This window comes from Colletotrichum paranaense, assembly GCF_030867605.1.
Source record: "Colletotrichum paranaense strain IMI 384185 chromosome Unknown Scaffold_6.1, whole genome shotgun sequence".
NCBI lineage: Eukaryota > Fungi > Ascomycota > Sordariomycetes > Glomerellales > Glomerellaceae > Colletotrichum > Colletotrichum paranaense.
This window is the reverse complement of record NW_026848964.1, coordinates 1,266,721-1,293,359: the sequence shown is the minus strand read 5'-3', so window position 1 is coordinate 1,293,359 and position 26,639 is coordinate 1,266,721. Positions and strand designations below refer to the sequence as shown.

The window sequence follows — 26,639 nt, the reverse complement described above, 5'->3', positions numbered from 1 at the left end:
GATTGATCGCAGGCTACCGCCATCGCAGGCATACAGCCATGCGCGCTTATTCGAAAACAACCTTGGCCAAGCGATATAAAATAGAGGCACTGAATACAGGAGTGCCCATTTCGTGAGAGAATCGATGACGATGAGAAGTACTTTGATGGCCTCTGGGGCCTAGGTATCTAACAGTACCTGATTAGCGTGTCGAGCTGGACACGCCATAGGGAACAAGCTGGCTCACGACAAACGTTTTTGGTTTTCTTGCACTAGACATGGTCTTGCATTTTGCCTGAGGGTTGTGTTCGTAACTAAATTCCAAGTAAACACTTGATATTTCACTCAGAAGTCAGTATCTTGTTTTCTGTCCGTGACAGGGGATAAATTGGGATCCTTGATGGCACACCGCTTTCGTAAAGTACAACAAACATGTTGCATTGGAGAACTTCCTAATCACGAGCTTTTCAGCATGCCAAAGTTATGTGTGGCCGAGCCCCGCTTGCACTGCGGCTGGGCGGCAAGTTGGCTAACCCCAACAAGTCATCCGCTGCGGGTGGGGTCACCTCACGCTTGGAATTGTGTTCTCACAGTCAACAACGCCGCTCCGTTCACATCGATCCATCAAGTACCTTAATTTAGCATCCTTCCTACAATTGAACATCGATAATGACGAAATTACAAGGCAGTGAATCTCAGAGCCTTCAAAGCTTTCTGCCTCTGATCAACAAAGTCGACAAGTTCAGTGACCCAATTACTAAAATCCCCCTCATGAATCGGGTTTCTAACAGCCTTCCAGAGTCCCTCTGGACTTTGACTTCAACAATCTCTACAAGCTCTTTCTACCAAATGACTCTAGGCCCCATGGCTTCATGGTCCAAAGCACCGTAGAGCGTCTGCCGTGGACTGTGGACTTCCACGTCGACCACGACAAGCGTGTAGTGCAGTTACTCAACACAACGACCAAAGATGACGAGGACCCGGGCAAGACACGCACAGCTGCCTTCCAGCGCGTCGTCGATGCCGCCATTGCATCTGAATATTTCCCCTCATTGAACAAGCTCCACAGCGAGCATTTCAGAATCATTGGCGCGAACCACTTTGTGTCGATTGAGCGATTTCCAGCACCTCTGTTCGGCATCTCGTCGCGCGGGGCACACATGACGGCCTATGTTAGAACGAGCGAAGGGATGAAGATCTGGGTACCGAGAAGAAGCGCACACCTCTTCACTTTCCCGAACCTACTTGATACTACTGTCGCGGGCGGCGTCAAGGCCGAGGACTCACCCTTCGACTGCATCATCGCCGAGGCGACGGAGGAGGCGTCGCTGCCCGCGGACTTTGTCAAGGAGAATGCTCGAGCTGTTGGAGCGGTAACGTACTGCAGCTTGAACAAGCAAAGGGGGACATTTTTCCCGACTGTTCTTTACGTCTACGATCTTGAGCTGCCTGAGTCGATCGAGCCTCAGCCGGGCGATGATGAGGTTTCCGGGTTTGAGCTGATGACGATTGACCAGGTCAAGGATGCCATGTTGGGTGAGCAATTCAAGCCAAATTGCGTTCTGGTCATGCTCGACTTTTTTATCCGCCACAACATCATGAACTCTGAAAATAATGATGAGTATCTGGAGATTGTCACTAGGATGCGGCGACATCTCCCGGTACCAACCAGTCCAGAACGAAGAGATTAGATGATAGATCGTGAGTCCGCCGAACATTCAGCGAGCTTGCCCAGGTAGAATATATGGTTTACATGGATGCTAGGCTCGATTCACTGTAGACGATTCGTCAGAATAGAAAATGAGAAATCAGAGACTTTGGGCTGCTTGTGGTGCTGAGGGTCTGAAAAGTGGCAACATTTGAACCTTGAGTTCAACGGATTATAGCCATGCCGAAGGCCAATAATGTGGTCATTGAACATCACCAAAGTCTCTGGTATTGTATCAAATTGTCATGTACATATATTCAATACAGCGACCAAAATATACAGACAGCAGGAACTCGTCCTCTCAAACCCACCTTGTAGTCATTTACTCAGACTATGAACCAACACATATGTGGTTTTTTATTCATTTTGTACCTTGGGAGGACTAAAGGCAGGAACCGGGTCCTACAGTTGTTATGGTCTAAAGCTTCTTGCAAAGTCTCGTGTTATACTCGATCTCTTCCCAGTCCTCTGTACCAGGAGTCGCAACGGCATAGAAGATGCCGTTGGGGTCCCACTTCTTGCGCAAGTCAAGCAGCGTGGGGTAGACCGGGCCCCAGAAAGCGTCTTGCCAATTAGGTTGGGAGGGATCAGCCTGATAACATGGTCAGTCAATCTTCCTCCTACTATGACCAAATTCAGCAGAACTCACCTCGTTGACGTAGGTACATCCATCAGGACCAGCCTGTCTCAAGGCCTCATCCTGAATGTTGGTCAAAACGTCTTGCAGGTCAGCCTTCTGTTCAAGACTGGCGCCAATGGGTACCGGCATGACACTGATGATGAAGTTGGTCGCGTTTCTGAAGGCTGGATGTGTCGCACTGTTTGCCACCGGCCATGCATGGCCAGCATTCCAACTGTCTAAAGTTAGACTTACTTCAGGGGCGAAAGTCAAGGTAAGGTACTCACAAATGTCCCACCATGAAACCAGATAGGCCTTCTCGGGGAGTGGCAACAGTCCTGAAAGCATCAACGATCTGGTCGTTCCGCTTCTCAACATCAGTGTGGCTGAACATCCAACCGCCAGTCAAGGCGTTGGTGCCAGCTTGTTCGTCGTGGAAAAGATCCGTGTAAAGGGCGAAGAATGAGCCGAAGCCTTTGGTGGAAGACTCAAAGGGGACGTTGCTGGCCTTGAGCTCGTCAAGCATAGGCTTGATGATTACATCGAGTTCCCCTTGCGTCTTCCCAAACGCCACAAACGGTTGCACATTGAGCATCATCGGACCGAGCTCCCAGTAAACGTACAAACCACTGTCGACGAAATGGTTAGACCATTTATGGAACACGCGAATTCCCTCCCAGAAAGTTGTCTCGTTGACTCCGCTGGTTCCATTGATATACAAAACCCCTCCGGCTGCCTTTTCCTCGGGGTACGTCCGGAACGTCACTGATGTCACGACGGCGTACGAAGAAGGCCCGCCGCCCTTGAGGCCGTAGAAGAGATCAGGATTCTCGTCAGCGTTGGCGGTGACGTACTCGCCTTCGGCGGTGATGGCCTCGAACTCGAGTGCGTTGTCGGCAGTCATGCCGTGCAGTGTCGTCAGAGGGCCGTGGCCTCCTCCGGCAACGAGACCTCCGGCGACGCCTACGGTGGGGCACTCACCGGTGACGACGACGACGGGAGGATCTTGGGCATTGGCTGCCCTCAGCAGGGCGCGGCCTTGGACTCCGGCGCCGAGCGTGACAGCGCTGCCGGAGTAGTCACCGGGACCGGTCCATTGCCCGGTAAAAGTGATGTCCTGGAAACTATGAGTGTTGATGATGAGGGCGCCCCAACCGGTACTACGTCCGATGAAGTCGTGGCCCGTGTTGCGGATGATGAGGCGGAGGTTGTTGTCCCTGGCAAAATCGATACCGGCTTTGATGTGTTCCTTCTTGGTCGCCCCAATAACATAGACACCATAGTTGCCTAGCGTACAAGGCTCTTCGGGGTTTTCGGTAGGCTGACATGTTGCGTTGGTGAAGTACTTCCACAGGTTAAGACCCAGTTGATCCGTTCTTGGACGAGAATCAGCTCTTCAGTTCTCTGCTTTCCATGTGACAGCGAACACGATAAACGGAGTTGACCTACGACCGTTGCTCATCCGAGTAGATAGCAGTAAGCTCAGCACACTTTGCCGCATCGTATGTTTGGATTGTGCCGAGGGTGCCGTTGAAGGTGTTGTGGCAGACAGCTTCGGGAGGGATGTGAGCATGCAAGTTTCCTTCGACCGTCGCATTGAGCTGGTTCCAGTCATTAGACTTGGGCCAGCATGTATCGCCAAAGTAGCATTTGCAGCCATACTGCTTCCCTTGCCACCTACGGGGCACCAGCTCGGCGGCGAAGACGCCTTGGGTGACTGCCGCCAGGCTGAGCAAGATTGTTGAAAATTGAACCATGGCGACAACTAGTCCTTGAAGAGTCCGGATGACCTTGAGTAACGCCTCATTCACCAGACGCCAACGGTCAGAAGACCTCATTTATAATCATCAGAACTGACCGGGGTCTCGCTTCTATACACAGCGTGAGGTCTTGGAGCCCCGACTTTCCCCTCCTCCCCATGCTCATCTTTCGGCTCCATCTCTTGCCTCCCTTTGGCCCAGGCTCAAGTCCTAGTGCTGCCAAGGTGCAGGCTGCTTTCGAGAATGCGACTCAATCTATTAACCTAGTTTAGGTTGCAATGCTCAGCTCGCCCCCGCTAGCAACCAAATGAGACTTACGCCGCTCGGGCTATACCCTCCTGCTAAAGTCTTGCCCGGTTCGTCTGATGCTCAAGAGTGATATGCATGCACGTCGGGCCAAGTTTCGTGATACATCATTTCAAGTAGACTTGCGTGCATCAAATATCCATGCTTGGTAATGATTAGATGTGCTATCACGCACAGAACAGAGGTGGTGCTGCCGGAAACAATCACCAGAGCATTTCCGCATGGAAGGGCATGTGCAGTTACATGTAGCCAAGGAAGCGGACCAAGCATCTCAAGTTTCTTGAACGATATGTCCCACATTATCAATATACGCTAGACAACGAGGAATAGTAGAAATTGGACGATGCAAAAGGCAAACAAGGCTGTCTTCACCCACCCAGCCAACAGCGGGTAAGGAGCGGTTCCCGAGGGCGGCGTTGGACGGCCCCAAGACCTGACAGGTTCATATTAAAGATTGCCCTCGATTTGACGAATAAAAGAGAGAATCTTTATTAGCGCTGACAGCTAAACCTGCACAACAAGGCGGGGGGTTTTGCCGGTAGATGCAACCGAGTGGGATCCCCGACGGCTGATGGAGCTATCCCCGAATGGACTTCAGGCCCGATGCAGCAAGTGACTCCAAAATTCCAGGGTGTGCTGTAATTTTGAATGAGCTTTCTTTGCGGACATAAGGAATTGAGTTGGAACTTGAGTGGACATAGTTTAATTCGAGGCTTACATCGTGAAGTCTCCCTCCGGCTTGGTCTGTGGTTGTATTAAAGCTGGGGCAGAGTTCTGTCAGCCATCTCTTGTCTGTAGGCTTAGCTATGAGACCTTTTTGGATCAAGCTGTCGAGGTCGCATTGACCCGTCGTAACCCAAAAAAGCCAAGACCTTGGGAGCAGGGTTTCGGAGCCGACAACGATCTTTCACCGAGAAAGAGGACTCTCGCGATATTTTAGGGGCCCACGCAAAGCTGTGATAAGCAAAGGCACTGTGCCGACTTGGCACAGCGTGCCGCATCCGCAAGCCGCATGTGCACATTGGGGCAGCGAAGGCTTTTCGCTTGTAGCTTTGGAGTAAATGAAAGGCTAATGGTTTGACGCAAAGCGCGTCGTCTTCTCTCTTCACCATCGGTAATGGATGAGTGAGAAGAAATCAGGGTGTCCGCGAACAGCAACACACGGCTCAAGAAACGGTCTGCCCAATGGGTTGATCTTTCGCTCGGATACGACAAGAAATGACAAAGGCCACTTATGTTTGTCAACTTGTGTTTGTCAACTTGTGTTTGTCAACTTGTGTTTGTCAACTTGTGTTTGTCAACTTGTGTTTGTCAACTTGTGTTTGTCAACTTGTGTTGTCAACTCAATTTTTCCGGCTTTAGAAGTAAGATACAGTTTGATTCGCTGTTGATCCAAAATGCGACGATTTTGTCGGATTGGAAGTCCAAATCGACCTCGACGTAAGCGTGCCCGCGCAGGGGCCAATTACGGCCCCTACTTACGATTACCGCGGCCTGCCCAACCTACGGTTGGAACTTCCTTTTTACACCTACGCAGAAGATCATATAGTTAAATTGACCTCTTCGTCAACCCACGGTTCGAACCAATCATCCTGTGATACGGATACCAACAGATTTCCCGTCTATTCAGCACAGCTGTCTGAGCAAAGACATGGGTGCCGAGCGTCAGCACTAGCGATGTCTCTTCCCGAAATGGAATCTCTCATAGAATGTCTTTACCACCAAAGCTTATTCTCACGTCTTGAGTGTTACAAAGCGGGGGCGTCCAGGGCGTTTAGTTATTTCTTGAACTGGTTGTGAGTATCACACGTAAGGTGCTAACTGCCACCCTTTCCTGCAGATAAAGACAAGCTCGTGGAAGTACGAACTGATTGGACACGTTCATCGATTCCCTCGAAAAAGGATTTGAAACAAACCCAAGAACCTGTTACCTCCTAACGATCTTAGCTGGCATCCCTTCCTTAGGATGAGCGGTGATCTGTGTTCCTGTCATCCACTGGAAACCTTTCTCCCCAAAAACCTCTGGCGCGTCCTCGGGAAATTGCGGCACAACTTCAAGCTCTCTCACAGTCAACGCCAAGATGAGTCGCATCTCAACGAAAGCCAGCTCCTGGCCAATACAATTTCTAGGACCCAGCTCAAAGGGTCGGAATGCACTCTTCACTGGGTGAAGAGGATCGCCCTCCTTGACTAGCCATCTCTCAGGAATGACTGTGTCAGGTTCTGGCCAAAGCGTGTCCCATCTGTGCATCGCTTGCGATGCCACGAACATCATGAACCCGTCGGTGGGGAATCGCTCGCCTGTTTCCGGGTCGGTGATAAACACATCGGGAGCTCCCTGTCGTACCGTCCCGACTGGGGGGTAGAGGCGGAGCGTTTCTTTCAGCACGGCGTTGGTATAGGGAAGGTGGTTCAGCAACGCGGGGTTCTCGACAATCCGAGATGCTGCGGCGCTTGCATCGCTCCCAAGGACTTCATCATGCTCGGACCGCACCTTCTCGAGAATAGCGGGATACTTGCTCATAAGATACCAGGCAAAGCAGAGAGCGCTAGCCGTGGTATCATGACCTGCAAGTAGAAATATCTTGAGTTGAGAAACGGCAATGTCGATGAACTGAGAGTCGAGCTTCGCTTCGGCTTTGGAGCCAGCCGCGGACACCTCTTTGATGTAGGAAGTTATTGCTAGACTGTTGACGGTTTTGGGACCATTACTGTTGCTTCTTTCTGATATGTTTTCTTTGAGCTGTCGCTCGATATGCGGAACGATCTCGCGCTTCATGACGTAGTTGTAGTAAAGCATCTGAAAAGGCCGCAAGGGATTGATAGACTTTAGGAGATTGGGCGGGCTATTGTCTGGGATCAGCAAGCCAATCTGCTTCTGCAGAGCTCTGAAAACGGGGGAGTTTGTTGTTTGTGCATTGAGGCGAGTCCCCCTAGGACAGAGACAGTCAGCTGAAGCAAATTTCCGAGAAAGCTCTCGAATCGAAACTCCTCATGGGGGCGAGTGGAGGGACTCACAGAACCGCTCTGCCGATGACGTCTACAGTGGCCTTCATAACACCGTCCTCCAGAGCAACAGTCGCTCCCGAGTTAGCAAGAGCCTCGAAGGACTTTTTGAGAACTAATGCTTCTTCAACCATTGCAGGGACTAATGAGAGGATGTTCCGAGCTGAGAACCCTGGGTTAAACACGGTCCGCCATGTCTTCCACGTCTGGCCCTCCATGTTGACGAGATCATCGCACCCCGTCAGTGGGTGAAACTCCTCTTTCATCATGGAATGTTTTGGTAGCGAACGCTCCTGTGTGAATTGATCTGCAATCTTTGGGTGAAAGACGGCAATCATGGGCGGGCCGATGGGCCAGGTGTCTACGTAGACTAGCCCTTTCTTGCAGAGGTCCGGATATTCTCTCAACAGTAAAAGCGGGAGCACTTGGCCATTGAGTCCCGGAGGTTGCTTTGCCATCAATTTGCCAATAAGCAAAAGGTGGCCGAAGATGAACGAGTGAGGAAGGACTTCCTGTGGCGCATCATCAATCAGCTCATTTGATCAAGACAAATGCTCGGAGCGCATGAGCTTTCCAGATTGACTACATACCACTGCATGATCTTTTGAGACGGCCCGCACTCTCGACCTGACTTGGACCAGTCGGACAACAAATTTGGCAACGTAGAACGCTGCAAGCGCGCCTAGTGCCTGGGCCAACAACACCACGTTCAACCCCATCCTCGATGATGCAAGCTTTCGCTTAGGGAGTGATCGTGAAGAAGGACAGCACCTGGGGCCCAAAGTTGGCAAACGGACAATTTACGCAGGAGGAGCGAAGCCGATTGCTAATGACGGGGTTCCTACTCGTGGACGCGGGGTTGTTTGTTGGACAGGTTGGATGGATGACATAATGAAGGGGTCACAAAGAATAAGGAGGACCGGCTCTCATGACCCAACCCATTTTGAGGTTAACTCGAATTTGTGGAGATTAGTTGCTACGGCGGCGGCGGGGAGAGACTTCGGCTCGAGTCAGGCATCATACCAACTCAATTCTGCTTGGGTAAGGCAGGCCGGGTAACAAGAAGAAAGGGTAACAACAAGAAAGATGATAACATTGCATTACTAAGGTACATGTGGCCATTGAGATGATAGATGCCATGTCATCAGTCTCACCTTGTCTAAGTAGGTATTCGAACGGACATGGAGATGCATTGGGCGTCGGCTTCGACTGCCGCTATTAAGTTTCCAGAGGTTTAGAATAGGAATACGACTAAGGGATCCCGCATCGTCCAGCTTTACTATCACCAAGAGCCATCCAGTTCATCCCAAACAACGAAAGGCAGTCCACAGTACGCATTTCCTTGTACCAACTTCTCGGTGCAACCCGCAACCTCAGTTCCAAGAGAAGGGTTGACCTCCAAGAAAAGAGTAATCGTCGTGCCACTGCTGAAGGCTATGGTGCTGCAGGTATCGTTGACGGCCGCGACATGCCATGACCCACAATACACAGTCGTACCATCCGCGACTGTTGCTCCCGCAGGCGGATCGATGATCTCTTCACTGTAACCCGGCGCGTTGGTGGGCGTGGTAGTGTCTCCATTGACGGTGTCATTGCCAGCGTAGGCGCCGTCCGGCGGTGACATGCAAAGAACGTGGCCAAAGGTGGCGGCGCTGGCAATGTGTAGATTTTCGCAGTTCTTGTCCACCCACCGATTGTACTTCTGGGTGTTGCCGAGTACCGGCGTAACGGCTGTCATGGTCAGGTTGTACTCGATTGAGGCGCAGGTATCGTCGGGCTGGATGACCCATGTGAGAGTGCAGGGCGGCGGGATGCACAGCTTGGAGCCGGCCTCGATATTGAAGCAATCGAAGATCGTGTCTGGGTTCTCGAAGTAAAGTGTTGCTGAAGAAACGCTGTTCGACTGGGCTATTGTGTCGCATGTGTCCCCTTCAGCCGTAGTGTACCATTTGTCAGTCTGACAGTAAGTTGCCGGGTCTTCGATGATGAGTGGTGTCTCGGGTATAGTCGTGTTGACACCGGCTGTACCGCACTCGGTGACCGTATACTCATATTGAGACTGGATAAAGGAGTCGTACTTGGAGTACCGTGAACGTTGAGGGATGGCATAGTGCTCCACCCAGCAGAATGAGCAAAGCTCGTTCTTGGGCATCTCTTCAATGGTAGAGACCGTGGTGAAGCCGTCTATGATCTCACCGCAATACTTGCCACTGTCGGTATCCTTCAAACAAGTCTGGTTCCACCCATCCCAAATGCGGCCTCCGAGAAGAGTTGGCAGCGCATCGTTGACTTCGTATCCCGCGCAAGCGATGGAAACACTGTCAAACCAAGTCTTCAGGCTCTTTCCGCAAGACTCGGCGCACACGCTGTCGGTATCGTTGACATTCCCAAGCCAGCTGCGAATACCAGGCCCTTGATAATCTTCAGTGCGATTATCACATGCAATGATCTCGGTCAAAGCACTGCTGCAGGTCTCTGGCAAGACGAGGCCGTAGAGCTGTTCCAGCATTCCGCTCGTCCATACACGATAACCTTCAAACTCGCGCTCGCCTGCTACGTCAGTGGAACCCTGAAGCCATGCTAAGACGGAGGCCAGGAATCCATTCACGTTGTCTTTGGCATATGTTGGAACACTACCCAAAGGCGACACCATCTCAACGATAGCTTTGGTGCAGAGGTTGTAGATCCAGATGTCCTTGCTTTGCTGCACTTCCATAGCGCGCTCCTGACAGTTCTCTGTGTCTAAACAGTCCTGACTATAGTCGATGAACCAGCTGTAGAGTCCGGCACCGAGCATGTAGATGGAAGAAGAGTCGATGATTCGGACTGCCCAAGAGACGGCACATGTTGCGGAGGAGGAAGCCACACAGCCACTGAATGTCGGGTCGTTGGGAAACAGGCCAGTCGTGAACGGTGTGGGTGCTTTAGGGACGGGTTGAAAGTAAGGGGACTCCGTCTGGATCATTCCCATGACCACGTTCTTCGCGTTGGAGAACTGATACTGGTACAAGACATTATGCTCTACTGAGGTTCCCCAGAGCCAAGCCTTTGCGCTTTCGACGAGGAGACCACGGCCGGCATAAATGTCGATTTGATCGAGAGTGATCTTGTCAAGGTCATGATCTGCAGTCCAGAGCCAAACGTTCTCGAGATATGCAGTTGATTTGGGCTTCAAGTGCATCAGAAGAGAAGCAGCCTTGCACCTTGAGTTGACGATTCCAGAGTTTTTGGGGCAATTTGCGGTGGACAGATCACTCCCCGCTGCACCGCCAATACGAACGTGTGTATCTGTCAAGCAATGCTGTTAGACGCCTGCCAAGAATGATTTCGAACTGAACAGGAACTCTCACCCCACATGCCAGCAGATCCGGTGCTCGATTCAGCAACGTTCCATTCGATGGTAACGGCGCCTGCGGTGGGCCCCTTGACGGTAACCATCATACTTGTGATTTCTACAATTCCAACATCTCCAGCTTTACCAACCTCAACCACGGCTCTTGGCTGGGTCTCGTCGGAGAACTGTGGGTGAATAGAATGAATTAGCTTATCAGTACTTGGTGAACACACCAATTTTAGACGGTCTTTTACCAACCTTGTCTCCTGTGCCCATGATCTGGGGCCAAACCTGTCCGATGATACGGGAGCCGACGGGTACGCGAAGAGTGTCCGTCACAAGGTAAACACCGTAGGGGAAGAATACAACGGAAGAGGTATTCGCGGCACCCTGAAGGATTGAATTCAGCGCGCTCGTGTCGTCCGTCTTGCCATCGCCTTTGGCACCAAGTGTCTTGACGTTCATGACCTTGCTAGAAAGAACATCTTGGTACTTGGGTCGTCTTCTCGTGAAAAGATTCGGTTTCAGGTTGTCATAAGCGTCACCCAACAAGCCCTCGTTTCGCTCCATGACAGCGATGTGTTCGCCATTGACAAAGGATGTTTGCCCAGCACCCGTGGTAGCGTTCGTAATACGACCGAAACCCCAGCTATCGACAACAACAGAATTACCGCCGTTCAGGAGGATGTTTCCAGTCTCGTTGTCAGTGATTGCCGTTATGGTGTTGAAGAATCCGACATTTTGCAGCAGAAATGAGGTAGAATTCTCGGCATAGAGCGTTGTGACGATGCCCTTGGGGGTGTTTGCGATGATGGAGTCCACCAATATGAGTGATCCCACTCCTTGTCCAGTCGACTTTGGACCTCCAGCCTAGGTTTTGTTCTGTCAGATTCCTTTCCAAAATCAAGTAGAAGTTAATGGCTGGCTTACACCGCCGACGACGAGAAGCGCGGTCCCGCAACTTTCAAAGATGAAGTCCTGCATAGTCCAGGCCCAGTCCCAGTGGACCTGGACACCAACAACGGAATTAACGAACACTAGGTGTGAAGTCGTGAACTGCTGGTTTCCGAAGTATGCTCTACCAAATGGTCAGTCTCTGCAGATCATTCTTCCCAGAATGGCGGGAAGCATACCCAAATGCACCTCCAACAAAGGTGAGATCAGCTAGGAAGCCACCCGATCCATTCTCCATGTAAACGCCCTGTAGGTCTATATGAGATACGTATTCTTGAGTAAAAGGGTGCTTGCATTTCAGAGATCAACTAACCTGTTGGTTGTTGCCAGGAACATCCGACTCAAATTGCATGTAGAACTCGATGTTTTCCAGAGATGTTGCTTGTGCGACTTGCCAGTGGATCCCACACATGTAAGTCCATGAAGATGCGGGTCTGATGTCAATCTTGAAGTTCTTGATACTTCGAAGGAAATTTGCAGTGTTCAGGTACCTGAGATAGAGGAAGTCAACAACAGACAAGACCGCCGGGACGTTAACGTTGCATATGCCACATCACAGAGATTGCATCCAGAGGGATTTCCACATACCATTCCTCGTCATCACTGATATAGACATCACTCTTGATGACACCTTGGCCCACGAAGCTTGACGCAGCCAACAGTGTTGGTACATCGAGAGGCTAAACATTGATGTCAGCAACTCACAAGCGTTGATTTCCAATGTCAACTCACATTGCCGAGAAATTCTGTGTTAAAGTATTGAACGATCGGACTGCTGACCAGATACGTCCCTGGCGGGAAGTAAACGACAGCAGGATAAATCGTGCTCGAGCCACAGTCAGGACCGCATCTGACGCCGTCGCTCACGGCTTTGTTGATAGCATCTGTATCATCTGTCACACCATCGCCTTTTGCGCCATAATCTTTCACGTTTCTCCAAACCTACGTAGAGTCAATGTTTTCAGTCTCTCTGATGATGATTTGGTTAAGAATTACACTCACTTTGTAACCGCTAGGAGCGAAGGGACTGGTTCCGGATGAGCCCATGCTGACCATCCACCACTCCTCGGCACGCTTGCTCAGTTTGTCATCTCCGTATACCGAAAGCCGCCCCTCGGGAGTTTTGAGCGACTCTGGAGTATTGGTGTCATTTGTCTTGTGTGCATACTTCTCTCTTATGGCTTTAGCCACCTCGCTGTGGTTTCCCTTAGGAACTTGAGGCGTAGACTCTGCCAGAAGTTTGGCGGCCTCGGCTAGCTCAGGGGAGATAGAGAAATTTGGAGCGGAGATCTCGGCACTGCTGTTGTTCTGGCTTTGACGCCTTCTCAACGTAGTATCATTGCTGATCACGGCAGGCGCATCCAAAGCCGGGGCAAGACTCGGTGTCTTGGAGCCAGAATGAAACTCATACTTGTTAAAGTGTGGATTCTCGACTCTGGCTTTGTTGAGAAGCTTAAGAGCAGCGAGTGCTTCCTCTACAATGTTCGCGGCACTGGAGTTCTTGTTGTCGGCGCGAGCATGCAGGTGAGCATGGTTGTGATGCGAGTGCTGATGACCCGAGACAGTTGTTGCAAGACATGCGAAAAGAGTGACTGAGAATAGCAGGCTGCTCATCAGGACGTTGAGACGACCCATCGTGCTTGACTTTGCAGGTTTCGACGAACCTGGTGAAATTCAACGAGGCATGCGTGTGAGAAAGACAGAATGTCACAAACTCAAGGTGATTCCAGTTATCATCTATACCAAGCGCTGTTCAGCAAGACTCCATCCTGTCATGAGACCGATAATTGAATGTCTCATTTCCGGAGTCACCCGTCGTTGCATATGCACTTAGACCCTTACTTGACCAAAGTCCCAAACACAGTTGGTCTCCCCGCCATGACCCTTGGGCTGTGGAGTGGGAAGCAAGAAGAATAATAAGCTTACGTGCTTGGCGAGGAGCACGGGCAGGACAAGGGTGTTCGTTTTTGTGAGTTCATGATCGTTCTGACCCTACGATAATGGCTTGCACTGGGGTATGCAGTTTGTTGGCTATGCTTAACAGTAAGCCCATGCGTCCACTCTCCACACCTATCTCTAGTCCTAATGAGTTCATTCTTCCGGTTAACCACATTCCTGTGTAAATGAAGAAGTTTAGAATACCATAATTTCCTGCAGGTCCTGATGGGCAATCAGCACTAATGCAAGGGCTTCCGGAGTCCTCTCCGATGGAAAATGGTGGGTCGTGGCAAATATGTCCTCGCAGCGGCCGCCAGGCAGCCATTTTGAGAGAGAAATATCTTATACGGAGTGCTGGATTCCGGAAAGAGGCGGAGACACACCGTCAAGGATACAATCCTCGACAGTCATCAGGCGACGAAATGCCAAATCGAACGCGCATGGATGGGTTGCATCGCACTTGACCCGGTCTGTAAGGTACAGTCGGCAATCTCTCCTCTTTGAGATCGGTCGGTCCGCTCCGGGATAGCCAAGCCGGCTCGCGAGGAAACAAGCTTATGTCTCGACTGAAGAAAGAATTCCTCTCACAAATCATCGACCTTGGCGAGTTGATGAGCATGGGGCATATCATGGTTGACGGATTGCCATCCTGGATAATGGGGCGCGCTATTCAGGGTCCTGAACCCTGATTTCTTCGGACTTTCACTTGCTCCCGTGTTTGTTCGTACATTCTGACCAGTAATATACTTAATGAGCTGACCCTTCATTGCCGTTGGATCTCCTGTGATGCAAGTATCAAAGAGGGTGGACACGCTTCGTTCAGGCACCCGCATACTCAAGCAAGACTATAGACTTTCCTGGCTCGCCATGGGTACTGCTTGAAGGAAGCACCGCGTGATTGTGGACTATGCCTGATGCACCTCGTCTTCCAGTTTCGATCAAAGTCCGTCAGCCAATTTCCGAAGATTGAGTTTGAGTCACTCGAGGCAGCGGAAAATGAGCTGAGGAAGCTATTCGTAGTGGCGAAAACGGCGATGTCGCCCGTTTCCGATGCACTCCCACTCTTACGCAGGCCCCTGAAGACTGAATATGAAGTTATCGAGTCTATCTCGGAATAAAAAGGGTATGAAATATGATGAATCGAGGGGCCGAGTATCGTGTGATGTGTGGTGCCCTCGCCCGCTGAAGTATTACATTGGCTTGCTTCCTGTTGAGAGTGCACTTCTTCACTTTTGCGCTCTGTCTTTCCAGCTTCCACACCCAACTAATCAGGTCTTCACCGTCTCGATCGAGCAGGTTTAGCATGATGGTGTCTTCGAGGAGTTTCTTCACTCTAATTCTCTTAACCTTCTTTTCATGCCTGCTCGCAAGTGCCAACGCTCAGGATGGTACCGAGTGTAGCGCATCTCTACCATGCAAGGTTGGATGTTGCAGTAAATTCGGCTTCTGTGGTTTCGGAGCTGATTGTAAGCTCAAATTCAGAAAGTCTCCTTCTTCGCCGGATTACTGAGTACTGATGCACGGCTCAGACTGCAGCAAATCCGTCTGCACTAACAACTGCGATCGCAAAGCCGAATGCGACCCTGGTGGCTTTGGCAAAGACTACGTCAACAAGACAACATGCCCGCTGAACGTGAGTGTAGTCCTTTTTATACCAAACAGCTCTCCACTGAACATGTGCTTCATCAAAGGTTTGCTGCTCCAAGCACGGTTTCTGCGGAACCACTGAAGAGTTCTGTGGTAACAAGAAGGTCAGCAGGCCTAGCTGTACCGTTGACAAGAGCAGCAAGTTCAAGCGTGTCGTGGGATACTATGAGACATGGTCTGCCTCGCGATCTTGCAACCGCTTCTACCCAGAGCAAATTCCTCGTGGCGTTTATTCTCACATCAACATTGCCTTTGCCAGCATCAATCCCACGACTTTTGAGATTGTGCCTGCCAAGAAGGAAGACCTCGAGATGTACAAGCGAGTCTCTGCTCTCAAAGCCAAGGACCCCAATCTCAAAGTTCTGATTGCTGTTGGCGGCTGGACATTCAATGACCCAGGTCCAACTGCGACGACTTTCTCGGATATTGCGAGGTCTGCTAGTGCCCAGAAGAAGTTCTTCGATTCCACGATCAAGATGTTGGAAACCTATGACTTGGTAAGTGAAAACACTGTGCCAATATGGCGCATACAACAGAGCATTTCATTAACATCGATGCTACTTTGCAGGATGGCATTGATCTTGATTGGGAATATCCCGAGGCCGACGATCGAAGCGGACGACCTGAGGACTTTGCCAACTTTCCGAAATTCATGAAAAGTCTGAAAGCCGCTTTGAAGAAATACGAAGTTAGTATCACACTTCCGGCCTCTTATTGTGAGCTGACCTTGAGCCCTCTCCACTTTGCCAACGATGTCTAACCATCTTCCTCAGGGTATCTCCAGCATTTTGATCTCAAGGCTCTCTCCCCGCACGTGGACTTCTTCAACATGATGACCTATGACTTCCATGGTGTATGGGATAAGCCGAACGAGTTGTGAGTGTCTTCTCCAAAGGCGTCATTTGTCATCGGACTATGATTGCGCAGTACAATGGCTAATGTCGGCTGGAACAGTGTTGGACCATACTTGAACAGCCATACGAACCTGACTGAGATCAAGGGGGGTCTTGATCTCCTCTGGCGCAATGGTGTAGACAAGGACAAAGTCACGCTAGGCCTCGCCTTCTATGGACGCGGTTTCATCGCTAGCAGTTCTTCCTGCATGTCTCCCGGGTGTACATACGAGTCGGGAACGTACGCTCAAGCCTGCAGCGCCGAAGTTGGCGTCGCCCTAAACTCAGAGATTGACCAGCTCGTTTCTGAGCAGGGGGCCAAGGCAACACTGAACAAAGATGCTGCCGTTAAGGTTGTCACCTGGGGCGGCAACAACTGGCTCACCTTCGACGATGAGGAGACTCTTCGTCTCAAAGCGGACTACGCTCGCAGTCTATGTCTCGGCGGTGTCATGGTTTGGGCCATCTCACACGACACCAGAGCAGGGAAATACTCGATGGCTCTGTCTCGCGTCGCTCCTAGACTATTCACTTCTGAGATGGCTACGGAAGAAGACGACGGTTATGTCACCGATGTTGAGGAGCACAAACAATGTCGATGGACCAATTGCGACGAAAATTGCCCTTCAGACTGGACTCGTATGATGCGAAGTGGCCCAGGTGCAGGGAAGAACGAGTACATGGTCAATGGGGCAGGCTGCGGTGGCCGTGGAGAGCAGTGAGTTGCTGAATTTGCATTGAAGCGTTCGGACTGACATTGCTTGATAGTAAGTTATGCTGTCCTCCCGGCAACAAGCCAACTTGCGGGTGGTATAAACACAACAATGGCGACTGCGATAGTAAGTACGCTACTTTCCCTGTTGACGGTTAAGTTATCTGACGCTCGTCTCTTAGGTGGTAAATCCTGCCCCAGCGGCTATAAGGAAATCGGCAGCAACAACGAGTACTGCCACACCCAGGGTGGAGGCTTCTCGCCAATCAGGAGTTATCAAGCAGCTTGTTGCTCAGTGGAAACTGACAACATGAAGCTATATTCTCAATGTGACTGGAGTGCAAAGATTGCTTCGAGCACCTGGCCAAGTTGCGAAAAGGCTACCTGCGGTTCCGACGTCATCGCGTTCTCCGGTGACGGTAGTGGTGATGCAATGTGCTGGGGAGCCTGGTACAAGGGAGGTATGGAAGATTCAAAGAAGAACAAGTACTGCTGCGATCAGCCTGAAGAAGACAAAAAGTGGAAGGACTGTGAATGGCAAGGCATGACAGATGTAAGTCACCCAGTCCGGCTTTGGAGGCCAAGCGTTGGGTGATGGTGTATCATTCTCCGAGTGACGGGAGCTTTGACTAATCACACCGAGCTAATTATTGAAACAGTGGACAGATGAAGACACAGGCTTGAAGTTCTGCGACCCGTCATGCTCTGGTGGCCTTACCATGGTTGCTATGGAGCACACCGGATGCTCAGGTGGTGGTGCCAGGGCAAGGTGTTGCAAGCCTGGTTGGACGACCTCAACCACTCGGTATGAAAACAGCGAGGACGAATACTTTGAGAGTTATATCAAGTGTAAGTAATTTTTACGCGACCAGGTAATTAGCTGCTAATCTACGTTGCTTTCTATCAGTGTTCATGACGAACCCTGTCTGTTCGAGTAACATCTTTTTCGGAAACCCCCTCAAGGCTCGAGATGAGCAATCTGTTTCCTATTCGAATGGTCTGTCGAGCATATGAACCTGTCCACGCATCCGGATTTATGTTACTGACACTAGCTCTGCTCTTCAGGTACGCTTGCCAGCCGTCAGATTTGGGATATTGGCGATATCCAGAGTTTCGCGACAGAGCAGTACATGGAGAAGATGGTTTCAGAGCTCTTCATGGGAACACCGCGAGAGTCCACAAAGAACATTTGGAACAACACGATGCTCTCGTACTCTGAGTTCAATAGTCTGTCCTACGCCAACCTTCACGATTACCAGCAGGCTCAAGGGTACGACTACTATCTCCAATTGGGCACTCAATGGCCCCGATACGTCGTATGTAACCTAGGAAGCATCAATGCTGCCATCAAAGGAGGTGATGGTGAGGGCGATGGTACCTGCACCATTACCTGTGCCTGCACTAGAGATGATTGCTGCGCCGAGGATGATGACACTTGCATCAACTGGAGCAAGGATGGCGAGACGACAGCTCTGCAGAAGAGAGGCGAAAAGAAGTCTTATCCTTGGATTGCTATCGACCCCTTTACACGCGCCCAGGCGAGTTTGCCTTGGAACGCACCATCCGTATGTTGAAGCCCTGGGACCCATGATGTTTGTGGCCATACTAAAATTCGGAACAGTATCCCTCCCCTGGCGACTTGAACGTGAACACAGAGAGAACACATTTTGCCGATGCCTGGAGATACGACCCAAACTGTGCCAACTTTGATCCGATCGTCATCGATCTCCTTCCCAATGGGCCCACGGGTCCGATGATCAAGGGGTACGAGAGTAAGTCATGTTTCTGTACATTTCGACTACACCAGCTGACTTCGGCCTTCCTTGCTTTGCAGACGATCACCCCTTTGAACGCAAGATGACTTCCATTTGGGGAGATGATGCGCTTCTTGGGCGACTTGCCGCCGATGTCGGTGATTCTAAATATACTGTGCCTTTTGACTTCTTCACTGTGTCGCTACAGCAGACCAATGCAGCAGGTCAAACGATTCAGAACATGTTGATGAATACGCTGGGAAGTAAGACGAATCGTGGGGTGATGACCTTGATGATTAAAGACGCGAATCTGCTCAAGGAGAAGGTAAGACTGTTCACACATCCCCACGTTCTAGCCGGGGATATGACTGATGGTCGATTTACAGTTATGGACACTCAGGGACGACCTCGTTTCCCCCACGAAGATGGAGAATCTCGTATATGGAAATTGTCCGAAAGACGCGCTGGACCAGATCAAAAAGGTGAGGTTTCCATCAAATCAATAGAGGTCAACTGCGTGGACTGTCGGTACTAATGACCATGTTTGACGCAGGTCCTTTCTGTCTACCGATACCATTTGCGTCCAGCATTCCACGACAAGCTCAAAAAGGTCGTCAATGATTTCCGCGACCTACTCCGGATTGCAGAGCAGCATTACGCGAGCACTCACGGCGGTACCAGTCCGAACGCAGTAAACCATTTTGATGAATGGTTCAAGACTACACTTGAGAAGATGAAGGAAGTCACTCAGGAAGTTGGCAACCAATGGCTCCCCGAGTTGGCTCGCAACCCTGCCGTTACTGGCAACGTCGTTGACAATTCCATACACCGGAACTTGGTGAATGCCTTCAACAGTCTTGAAGATATTGATACCACCGGATTCTTTCCTTGAATCTGCAGTAGAGTGACTTGTCTGCTCCGGAACTGCTTTCATACAAGGCAAAGACTACTCTTGCAGTCAATCTATCTTCCAGGAAGAGAGGTGGCTCTCATTCGGCGGAAACGTACGCAGGACCGAATTGACTCCTTGAGAATACCTTCGTTTGAATAATGTAAAAATATCATTCCTACACCCTTTGTAAAGCTTTGAATGGCGCCTGGACGTGCTATTCATTGACGTGGTGGAAAAATTCTCGTCTAGCTGTCATTCAACTTCACGAGATCTGCTACCGCTGGGTGTACCACTTCTTCCCAGACCCTTCGGGTATATCGACGCGATCGAAGGTCCAATTATCACTGGAAGATCTTTCAACCTTTTCGAACCATGCATCCGCTAGGTCATGCGGGCTAAGCCTCATCCAGCCGTCGTAGTTATCTTTATCTTCAGTACCTCTGGACCGTCGCACTGCTAGCGAGTCGACGAGCCAAACGTGGACACCGGCCCAGATATGGTTGCGGGCCTAATAGGTTGTCAGCTCAGCGGACCTTGACAAAAACATTGAACAGATACGACTTACCCTTCTCTCTGCGCGAGGCACGAGTTCTGTCGACGGCAGGTCGTCGGGAAGGGCAGCTAGAGATCGCACGGAGGCCTCGTCGATAACGAGAAAGTCGCAGAATCTTGGGCTTTCTCCTAGGCCGGAACTGATGTCACCAATTGCACCGCGACGCCACTCCTCAAATACCTGCGTGAGTGTCTGGACGGTCTCTTGGCTTGCGATGGAAAGGTCAGGAACCTTGAGCTTCTCAGATTCCTTGTCCTCGACGACCTCGAGAATGAACCGGCGTGCAAGTTCCTCGTTGACCTCACCGTCGGGCTTGTTCATCACGAGACGGTTAGCGTGAATGAAGTACTGAGTAACCCATCGATTGAGTTTGTCCATCGCGATCGGCCAGAGAGTGTTGGACTCTTGTGAGTATGTAGTGCGCAGGACTGTCCCAACAAGTCAGCCGCCAGCGTCATCGATAATCGAAAAGGTCAGGATGGGTGGGCATGGAAAGTCGTGAGCACTTACCCGTATAACCCCAGGATCCCGCAGCGTATGTGATGCCTGACTGTTCGCACCTGAACATGGAGGTGAAAAGCTCCTCCACCCTTACCATGGCTTGGCCATCCTTATCGCGATTCTCCCTTCCTCCGCGATACTTGTAGAACCTCGGATCTGGGGAAGGGAAAGTCTGTTGGATTGACATTCTGATAAGTTGAGCCTCGATGAGTGAAAACAAATTTCCTTCGAATGGGCTTTGTGCGATCTCAAAGGCGTTGATGTGAATGAGGCGCCGTAACGGGTATTATGAGATGGGCACGAGATGTGTGTAAGATGTTCGGGAGTGGTTCGGATGAATGAGTTTAGCTGTCACGAATAAGCCTGGAATATGCAATTGAAGGGGTAGAACCGGAACCCTTGTTCTCAATGTCAGATTGCCATCAGGGAAGGGTCTCTCATTCACCTAAATAAGCGCCGGCGATGAATGCCTCTTCAAGACAAAATCCATGCAGTCACACTCCCAGCCATAGCTAACAGACATGGAGTGATACTGGAGCTCATTCGCACACCTAGCGACTCTTGACTTTGCACCTCCTCTGTGAATTGACCCACGACGTTGCCCCTCGGCCAGTATTCGCACACAAGATACCACTGGCCGTCGCCACATAGCTTGCGGCCGCATCCGACATCCGTCGTGTCCTTCCATACAAGCTGTGTAAAATGACCCGTTTCCTCGTCAAATTCGCCCTTCTTGAAATTGTAGTCGTCGCGCTCTTCGCCCCACGCCTCGACGCTCGCCGTTGTGTTGGGGTATCCCTTGGCCAGGTTCTCGCCGTAGGGACCGCCCGAGTGCTCAAAGTCGCAGCTGTCGCCCGACATGTCGTCAAGGTAGTCGGTGGCGAATTCGGCGAGCGTTTCATTCCACGTTACGAAGGACGCATTGTGCTCGCCGCGATAGAAATTGGTGCTGTTGAGGACTGCCGAGGTGAATGTGTTGTCTGATGTCCACTGTGGCTCTGCCGTTGGGCTTGGGGGCGCTTCAGTGATTGTTATCACTACTGTCTGGGCGGAGACTAGAGTGTGTAGAAGGGCGAGGGCGAGTGCTTCTGTGAGATGCATTGCTTCAATTGAGTGAATCTCAGTGTGATGTTATCCGTGCTGGTGAATTCCGACTTAGGTATGCGCGTCAACTATGTAAGATGTGGTGACGCTTGAATCGAGTGAAATACTTCTAACCTCCTCCAAGTCTCCCAGGTTGGCATCTCATGATGATTATAAGAGACCATCATGAGGTGTACTCGCGAAGAGACCGACCATCATGACATGGCTGGCTTGCTTATTGGACGCGGAAGCTGCAAAACCAGGTTTGCGCCCATGGTCCTGAGTTCCCAGCCAGTCATCAGGCCTCTCGGCGCGTGGGATGACGCAGTCTGGCCAACTTTGGGGGTATTCCAAGTCCACCCTGGACTGCAGGGTGCTGACAACCACCTCTGGGCAAGCCAATGATGGATGTTCTTGGGGGCCCTTAGCAACTCTAGAGCTTTCGAGCACATGCATGTTCATCCGTGCTTGGGCGACACCTGTGGCTGTGGCTCAGCCTACTGTGCTGATATTTGAGACCGGACCAGCCGGTCCTCCACCCCATACTCTCAACACTTTTCCCCGCGCTTCGTCCATATGAGAGGGAGTGATAAGATTGTTTAAATCGCGAGATTGGTTTGAAGATCAGGGTTTCTTGATGAGCTTAATTGAAGGTTTGTTTGATTCGTCTCTAGTGGTCATCTGAGCAGACAACCTTGAAGAATCGCAGTCTAATGGGTGGTCAGGACCTGTAGGTAAAATCTCACAGCGACTGCCGCCTGGAAACACGCCTGATATAGTGCTGCTACTGCTGGGTGTGTGATTGAGGTGCTGCTGTATCATCTAAGCAAGCCTTGCTGGGCTTACTAGGGCGCGGGAGGTTCGAGAGTACCAGTAATTGTGACAAACACCAGACACAAAACTGACTTGATTGTCATAAGCATAAACTAACTGAGCGAATGCATAGGCTGGATCTGTGATGGATTGATTTGAAGCTCGAATTGCTTACTTCTTTCTAGCCGTCGGATACAACGACTTCTAGTCCGGACACAAAGCACGGTACCTACGATAAGCCAAGGACAAGAGAACTTATGAAGAGGGGAATCAACTAAAATGCTATCTGAACACACGCTATGCTAAACTGAATGGAATTCTCGCTACTTTCCTACACCGAACCTCCATTCTTGATGCTTTTCAATGGATGCAGCCATTTGTAAGTGCCCTCAAACGGTTCCGTGGCCGAGATGAAGTCCAATACTCCAGACTTCTGCGCGTTCGGCGACACGATGAAGGTGATGAAGAGTTGCTGGACAAAGGACCACGACATGACATACCTCGACATAATCCAGTCCCACGTTGAAGCCCACGCGTGCATCCTCGTCACACGCGCAGACTGCTCGAGATCTTGCTCCACGCGTTCCCGCCTTTCCTGCCTGTACGCCTCGAACTGGGCCTCCAGCGCCGAGAAGTCGGGCGTCTTGCTGTTGGCTTCGTTCGCAGAACCAGAGACGAACTTCTGGAGCCTGTTGCAGAGCGCCACCACGTCCTGCACGCCATTGTTGAAGCCCAGGCCAGCGTTAGGCGTGAACTTGTGCGCTGCGTCGCCTACAAGGACCACTCTTCCGTTCCAGCTCCAGTGCTCGCAGAGGCCCTCCTCCAGGCCTGCACCGCCGGCATTGAAGCGCTCCTTGTAGACATCCTTAACTTTCAGGGTGTCTGTGATGGGCCAGTCTGCAAATCTCCCAGCAAACGCATCCAGTTGTTCGTCGGTGAACGAGATGCGTTCCGTCGTGGGCTCGGGGAGCTTCTCGTACAAGAAAATCCAGCCCCTATCCTTGCCAGTAATGTACATGGCCGAGTTGTCGGTCCCCGACGTCTCATAGCTCTGGCCCGTCTCTGTTGGGCGCGGGAACGAGGCCCACATACACTGGTACAGTGTCTTGAAGGGCTTCTCAGCGTCCCACGTCTTCTCGCGGGAGGGATCTTCAGCAACGGCGAGTTTGCGCATTTGCCGGCGCGTCGCTGAGTGTACACCATCAGCACCAATGACAATGGAGCCGTCGTAGGAAGAACCATCTTCACACTTGACGGTCACTCCCGTTTCCGTGGAGACGATGCCGGCGAGCTTTTTGCCGGTGAAGTATTTTGATTTGGCAGCTTCCGGTAGACCATCGTAGAGGGCCCCGATGAGGTGAGCTCTGTGAAATGCGACGGGTTCTGCGCCGTGGCTAGAGGATGGAGAAGAATTTGTTAGCGAGCACGCGATTTGGCTTACACGGACATGTGTAGTGGGGTGGGGAAAGGGGTTTGCGAAGACACGACGAAGGAACCAAAGGAAGAAACTTACTTCGCTTTGAAAATGGCCAGTGTCTCTGCATGCTTGAATGCGTATCCGTCGACGGTAAATCCTTTGTTTTCGTGCAGCTTGCCGCCAATTTCCATGAGGTTATCAAGGATGCCAAATTGATGGAAGATACGCAGGCTTGGTGCACCCAGGACGAGACTTGCGCCGAGATCCTCGACGATGTTTGTCCTGCGTTCGAGGACGACGAAGTCAATTCCCGCGTGGTGAAGCGCATGCGCGGCAGTGATACCGCTAGGTCCACCACCAACGATGATGACTCTGAAAGGCCCGCTTGACATGATGAATGAGTTGTGAGTGCAATGAAGTCTCAGGTACTGCGAAATTGACCTAGGAAACGGCCTTGGGATCGTGGCCGGTGATATATACCACAAGCAGCCGGTCTCCACCGAGACGAAGCCGGGTCTCCGCCCTCTATGATTGTCCGCCTAAGTTACCGGGCGCTGGTGCGTCCATTGGGTGGCTGGCCATCGTAACGGACCTTGTATGAGGGTTCCATTTCGTTGTCGACGTAGGATCGGGTGCTAGGTCTCTTGGGGTCAAACTCTGGCCCGTTCCCGTCCCATGTCGACAAGGACTTCACTGGTTCGCAGCGTGGATGGAGTGAAGGCACTAACTGGCAGGCCCAACACCCATGTTGAATTCCGGGCAAAATCGCGCAGAGTGAATTCAACTGCTGGACTATTTCGTCAGCAATTTGCCCACTTGCGGTGGTAATAAGCCCGCCGATGCGCCGGCTGTCGACGCGGAGTCGGCGAATGTCCACCTCGGAGACTTACTTCACTGCAGTGATTACTTGCAAGGAAAACATGTCTTCAGAGCAGAGCTGATGGATAGTGGTACGCTACCATGCATGATTATCAAAGCCAGGACCCTTCGATGCACCGGGCAAAACCCATCTGAACCCCCGGAGATCCCACCTAGAGGCCCGTTCAAGGTCCGAAACAGGGCAAATGCTACGTCACGCAAGAAAAAGGTAATCAAAGGCAGTGGTCAAATTCCGATTTGCAGATTCGGTCTGTATAGCTCATGAATCATGGGTTTAGTAACGTTGACCTTGGCGGAGTTCGCAGCAACAACGGCAACTTTTTGCGAAAGTTGCACCCACAGATCTCGGACCTTATGATCTCCGATGACCCGATAGTAAGCACATTGTACGGAGCTAGAAAAGCACCGTGCTGCCGTGCCATCCCGCTGGTGTCGGGCTCGATTTACCGGGATCAAGAGAAGATGCTTTGGGATCCGATAGGCTATGTCGTACATTCGAGATGACGAAGTCTATTATAATAGGAAGCTGGTCTTTTCTCGAAGGCTCGGGAACCGAACTCAGACTCTTTCTTGGGCGCGAAAAGGCCACCCACATGCACCATAGGGGGTGGGTTGAAACCCATTAAAGAGTCAGCAGCATTATCGACCATATGCTTCAGGTTAATAGTAAGACGATGTGCGTCAATGAAATTGGCTATTCTCGACAACTTTCTTCTACTTGTGTATGTAATTGCTGAACAAGCCTGGACAAACATGAGCGAACAACTGGTGGCTATCGCTCTAAAGGGTGCGAATTGTTACTACCTGATATATGTGCCCAGCCTTTGCTATTCGTAAGACGTACACACTTACCCAATTGCAAGTCTAATTCTGGTAGCTTCATCAGACTGATGAGGGGGATGGTAGCCTGGAACAGAAGTCTCCCAAGTCTTCTGAGTCTTCTGACGACGGGAGACTACATAGTGTAACGGAGTTGTTATCGCGGGCTAGTCCCTGAAGTACCGGCATAGCCAGTGCTCTATCAAATTCACAGAACTACAAGTGTTCAAAACGTCTCAGTATCTATTATTAACTCTGTAAACATCTCATCGAGAGAAACTGTATTTCAACTGCCACAAATCACGGCTTGCCAAGCCTGATTGATTATCCTATGGCAAATGTCGGGACCCGGGCGTGATATATATATAAACTACATGCATTTTGAGATGTTGCTCAACATTTCGCAGACGAGACAGCTCAGTGAAAAATGACTTCTCATTGATGAGGAGATTTGGGGTCTGAGAAATATCATGGGCAAGTATTTTGGGGCGGAAAGGTGATGTCTAGGATCTCTACCCACGGAAAGACGGCATGAAAAATCACTCCCGATTAGCCGATATGTCAGACTGAAGTGGATGGCGCAACTCAACCAGGTTAGCGTTCTGGGTATTGATCCTTAACTGGCGAGACCTTCCGAACAAGAGTGCACAGCATGCTATATCTAGCCATATCCTTCAACGATCATTGTCAGCCTGCTGCCTAGAGTCCGAGATCACCAACCGGGGCTTTTCCGATCTGAACCGTCATCATGTCGAGATCCTACCCATTCTTCTACACTTTTCCGTAGTACAATGACATTGCAAAATTGAAGACAGAGACATTTTTCTCCCTGTTGCTCATCCAGACCGGTCTGTTGTTCTCGTGACAGGTTCGCCACGGTGTATGCCAAGTCGAAAGTCTTAGACAACTAGGCGAGGGGTGCGGAGACCGGGGTAGATCGCCAATGCCCCAGCCCGGTCTGCCTGGCTTGGCATAAGTGGCCTTGCGTATAAGAAGAGTTGATCAGAATATTCCGTATGTGAGAATTATTTAGTGTGGTTTTAACTATTAACTCCAGTCCCGTTCCAAAGTT

The 26,639-nt window shown here is 50.9% G+C and overlaps 6 protein-coding genes across 6 annotated transcripts; 2 read left to right on the top strand and 4 right to left on the bottom strand.

The window, feature by feature from the left end:
• Nucleotides 1–851: 851 nt before the first annotated feature.
• On the top strand, nt 852–1,670 carry CPAR01_08071 (NUDIX domain-containing protein; the record flags this gene model as incomplete). The annotated part of the gene is made up of 1 exon (XM_060492340.1): nt 852–1,670. The coding sequence occupies one exon, from the start codon at nt 852–854 to the stop codon at nt 1,668–1,670; it is 819 nt and encodes a 272-aa protein (XP_060348710.1).
• A 435-nt stretch (nt 1,671–2,105) lies between these two features.
• Nucleotides 2,106–4,063, bottom strand: CPAR01_08070 (isoamyl alcohol oxidase; the record flags this gene model as incomplete). The annotated part of the gene is made up of 4 exons (XM_060492339.1): nt 2,106–2,279; nt 2,337–2,541; nt 2,594–3,682; nt 3,756–4,063. 4 exons carry the CDS (start codon nt 4,061–4,063, stop codon nt 2,106–2,108), a joined length of 1,776 nt encoding a protein of 591 aa, XP_060348709.1.
• Nucleotides 4,064–6,299: 2,236 nt separating this feature from the next.
• On the bottom strand, nt 6,300–13,301 carry CPAR01_08069 (uncharacterized protein; the record flags this gene model as incomplete). Its single annotated transcript, XM_060492338.1, has 12 exons — nt 6,300–7,305; nt 7,391–7,911; nt 7,969–8,149; nt 8,731–10,666; nt 10,729–10,897; nt 10,971–11,582; nt 11,643–11,790; nt 11,846–11,913; nt 11,980–12,157; nt 12,255–12,346; nt 12,399–12,608; nt 12,669–13,301. 12 exons carry the CDS (start codon nt 13,299–13,301, stop codon nt 6,300–6,302), a joined length of 5,754 nt encoding a protein of 1,917 aa, XP_060348708.1.
• Nucleotides 13,302–14,808: 1,507 nt separating this feature from the next.
• On the top strand, nt 14,809–19,502 carry CPAR01_08068 (glycosyl hydrolase family 18; the record flags this gene model as incomplete). Its single annotated transcript, XM_060492337.1, has 14 exons — nt 14,809–15,070; nt 15,134–15,237; nt 15,296–15,748; nt 15,820–15,967; nt 16,025–16,127; nt 16,179–16,862; nt 16,913–16,983; nt 17,039–17,409; nt 17,516–17,705; nt 17,764–17,853; nt 17,922–18,421; nt 18,478–18,628; nt 18,691–19,118; nt 19,164–19,502. Coding segments are annotated over 14 exons (3,894 nt in total), but the record flags the coding sequence as incomplete, so codon positions are not given.
• Nucleotides 19,503–19,776: 274 nt separating this feature from the next.
• On the bottom strand, nt 19,777–21,657 carry CPAR01_08067 (SCP-like extracellular protein; the record flags this gene model as incomplete). The annotated part of the gene is made up of 4 exons (XM_060492336.1): nt 19,777–20,010; nt 20,068–20,483; nt 20,566–20,712; nt 21,108–21,657. The coding sequence occupies 4 exons, from the start codon at nt 21,655–21,657 to the stop codon at nt 19,777–19,779; spliced, it is 1,347 nt and encodes a 448-aa protein (XP_060348706.1).
• Nucleotides 21,658–22,783: 1,126 nt separating this feature from the next.
• Nucleotides 22,784–24,261, bottom strand: CPAR01_08066 (FAD binding domain-containing protein; the record flags this gene model as incomplete). The annotated part of the gene is made up of 2 exons (XM_060492335.1): nt 22,784–23,846; nt 23,966–24,261. The coding sequence occupies 2 exons, from the start codon at nt 24,259–24,261 to the stop codon at nt 22,784–22,786; spliced, it is 1,359 nt and encodes a 452-aa protein (XP_060348705.1).
• Between the last annotated feature and the right edge of the window lie 2,378 nt (nt 24,262–26,639).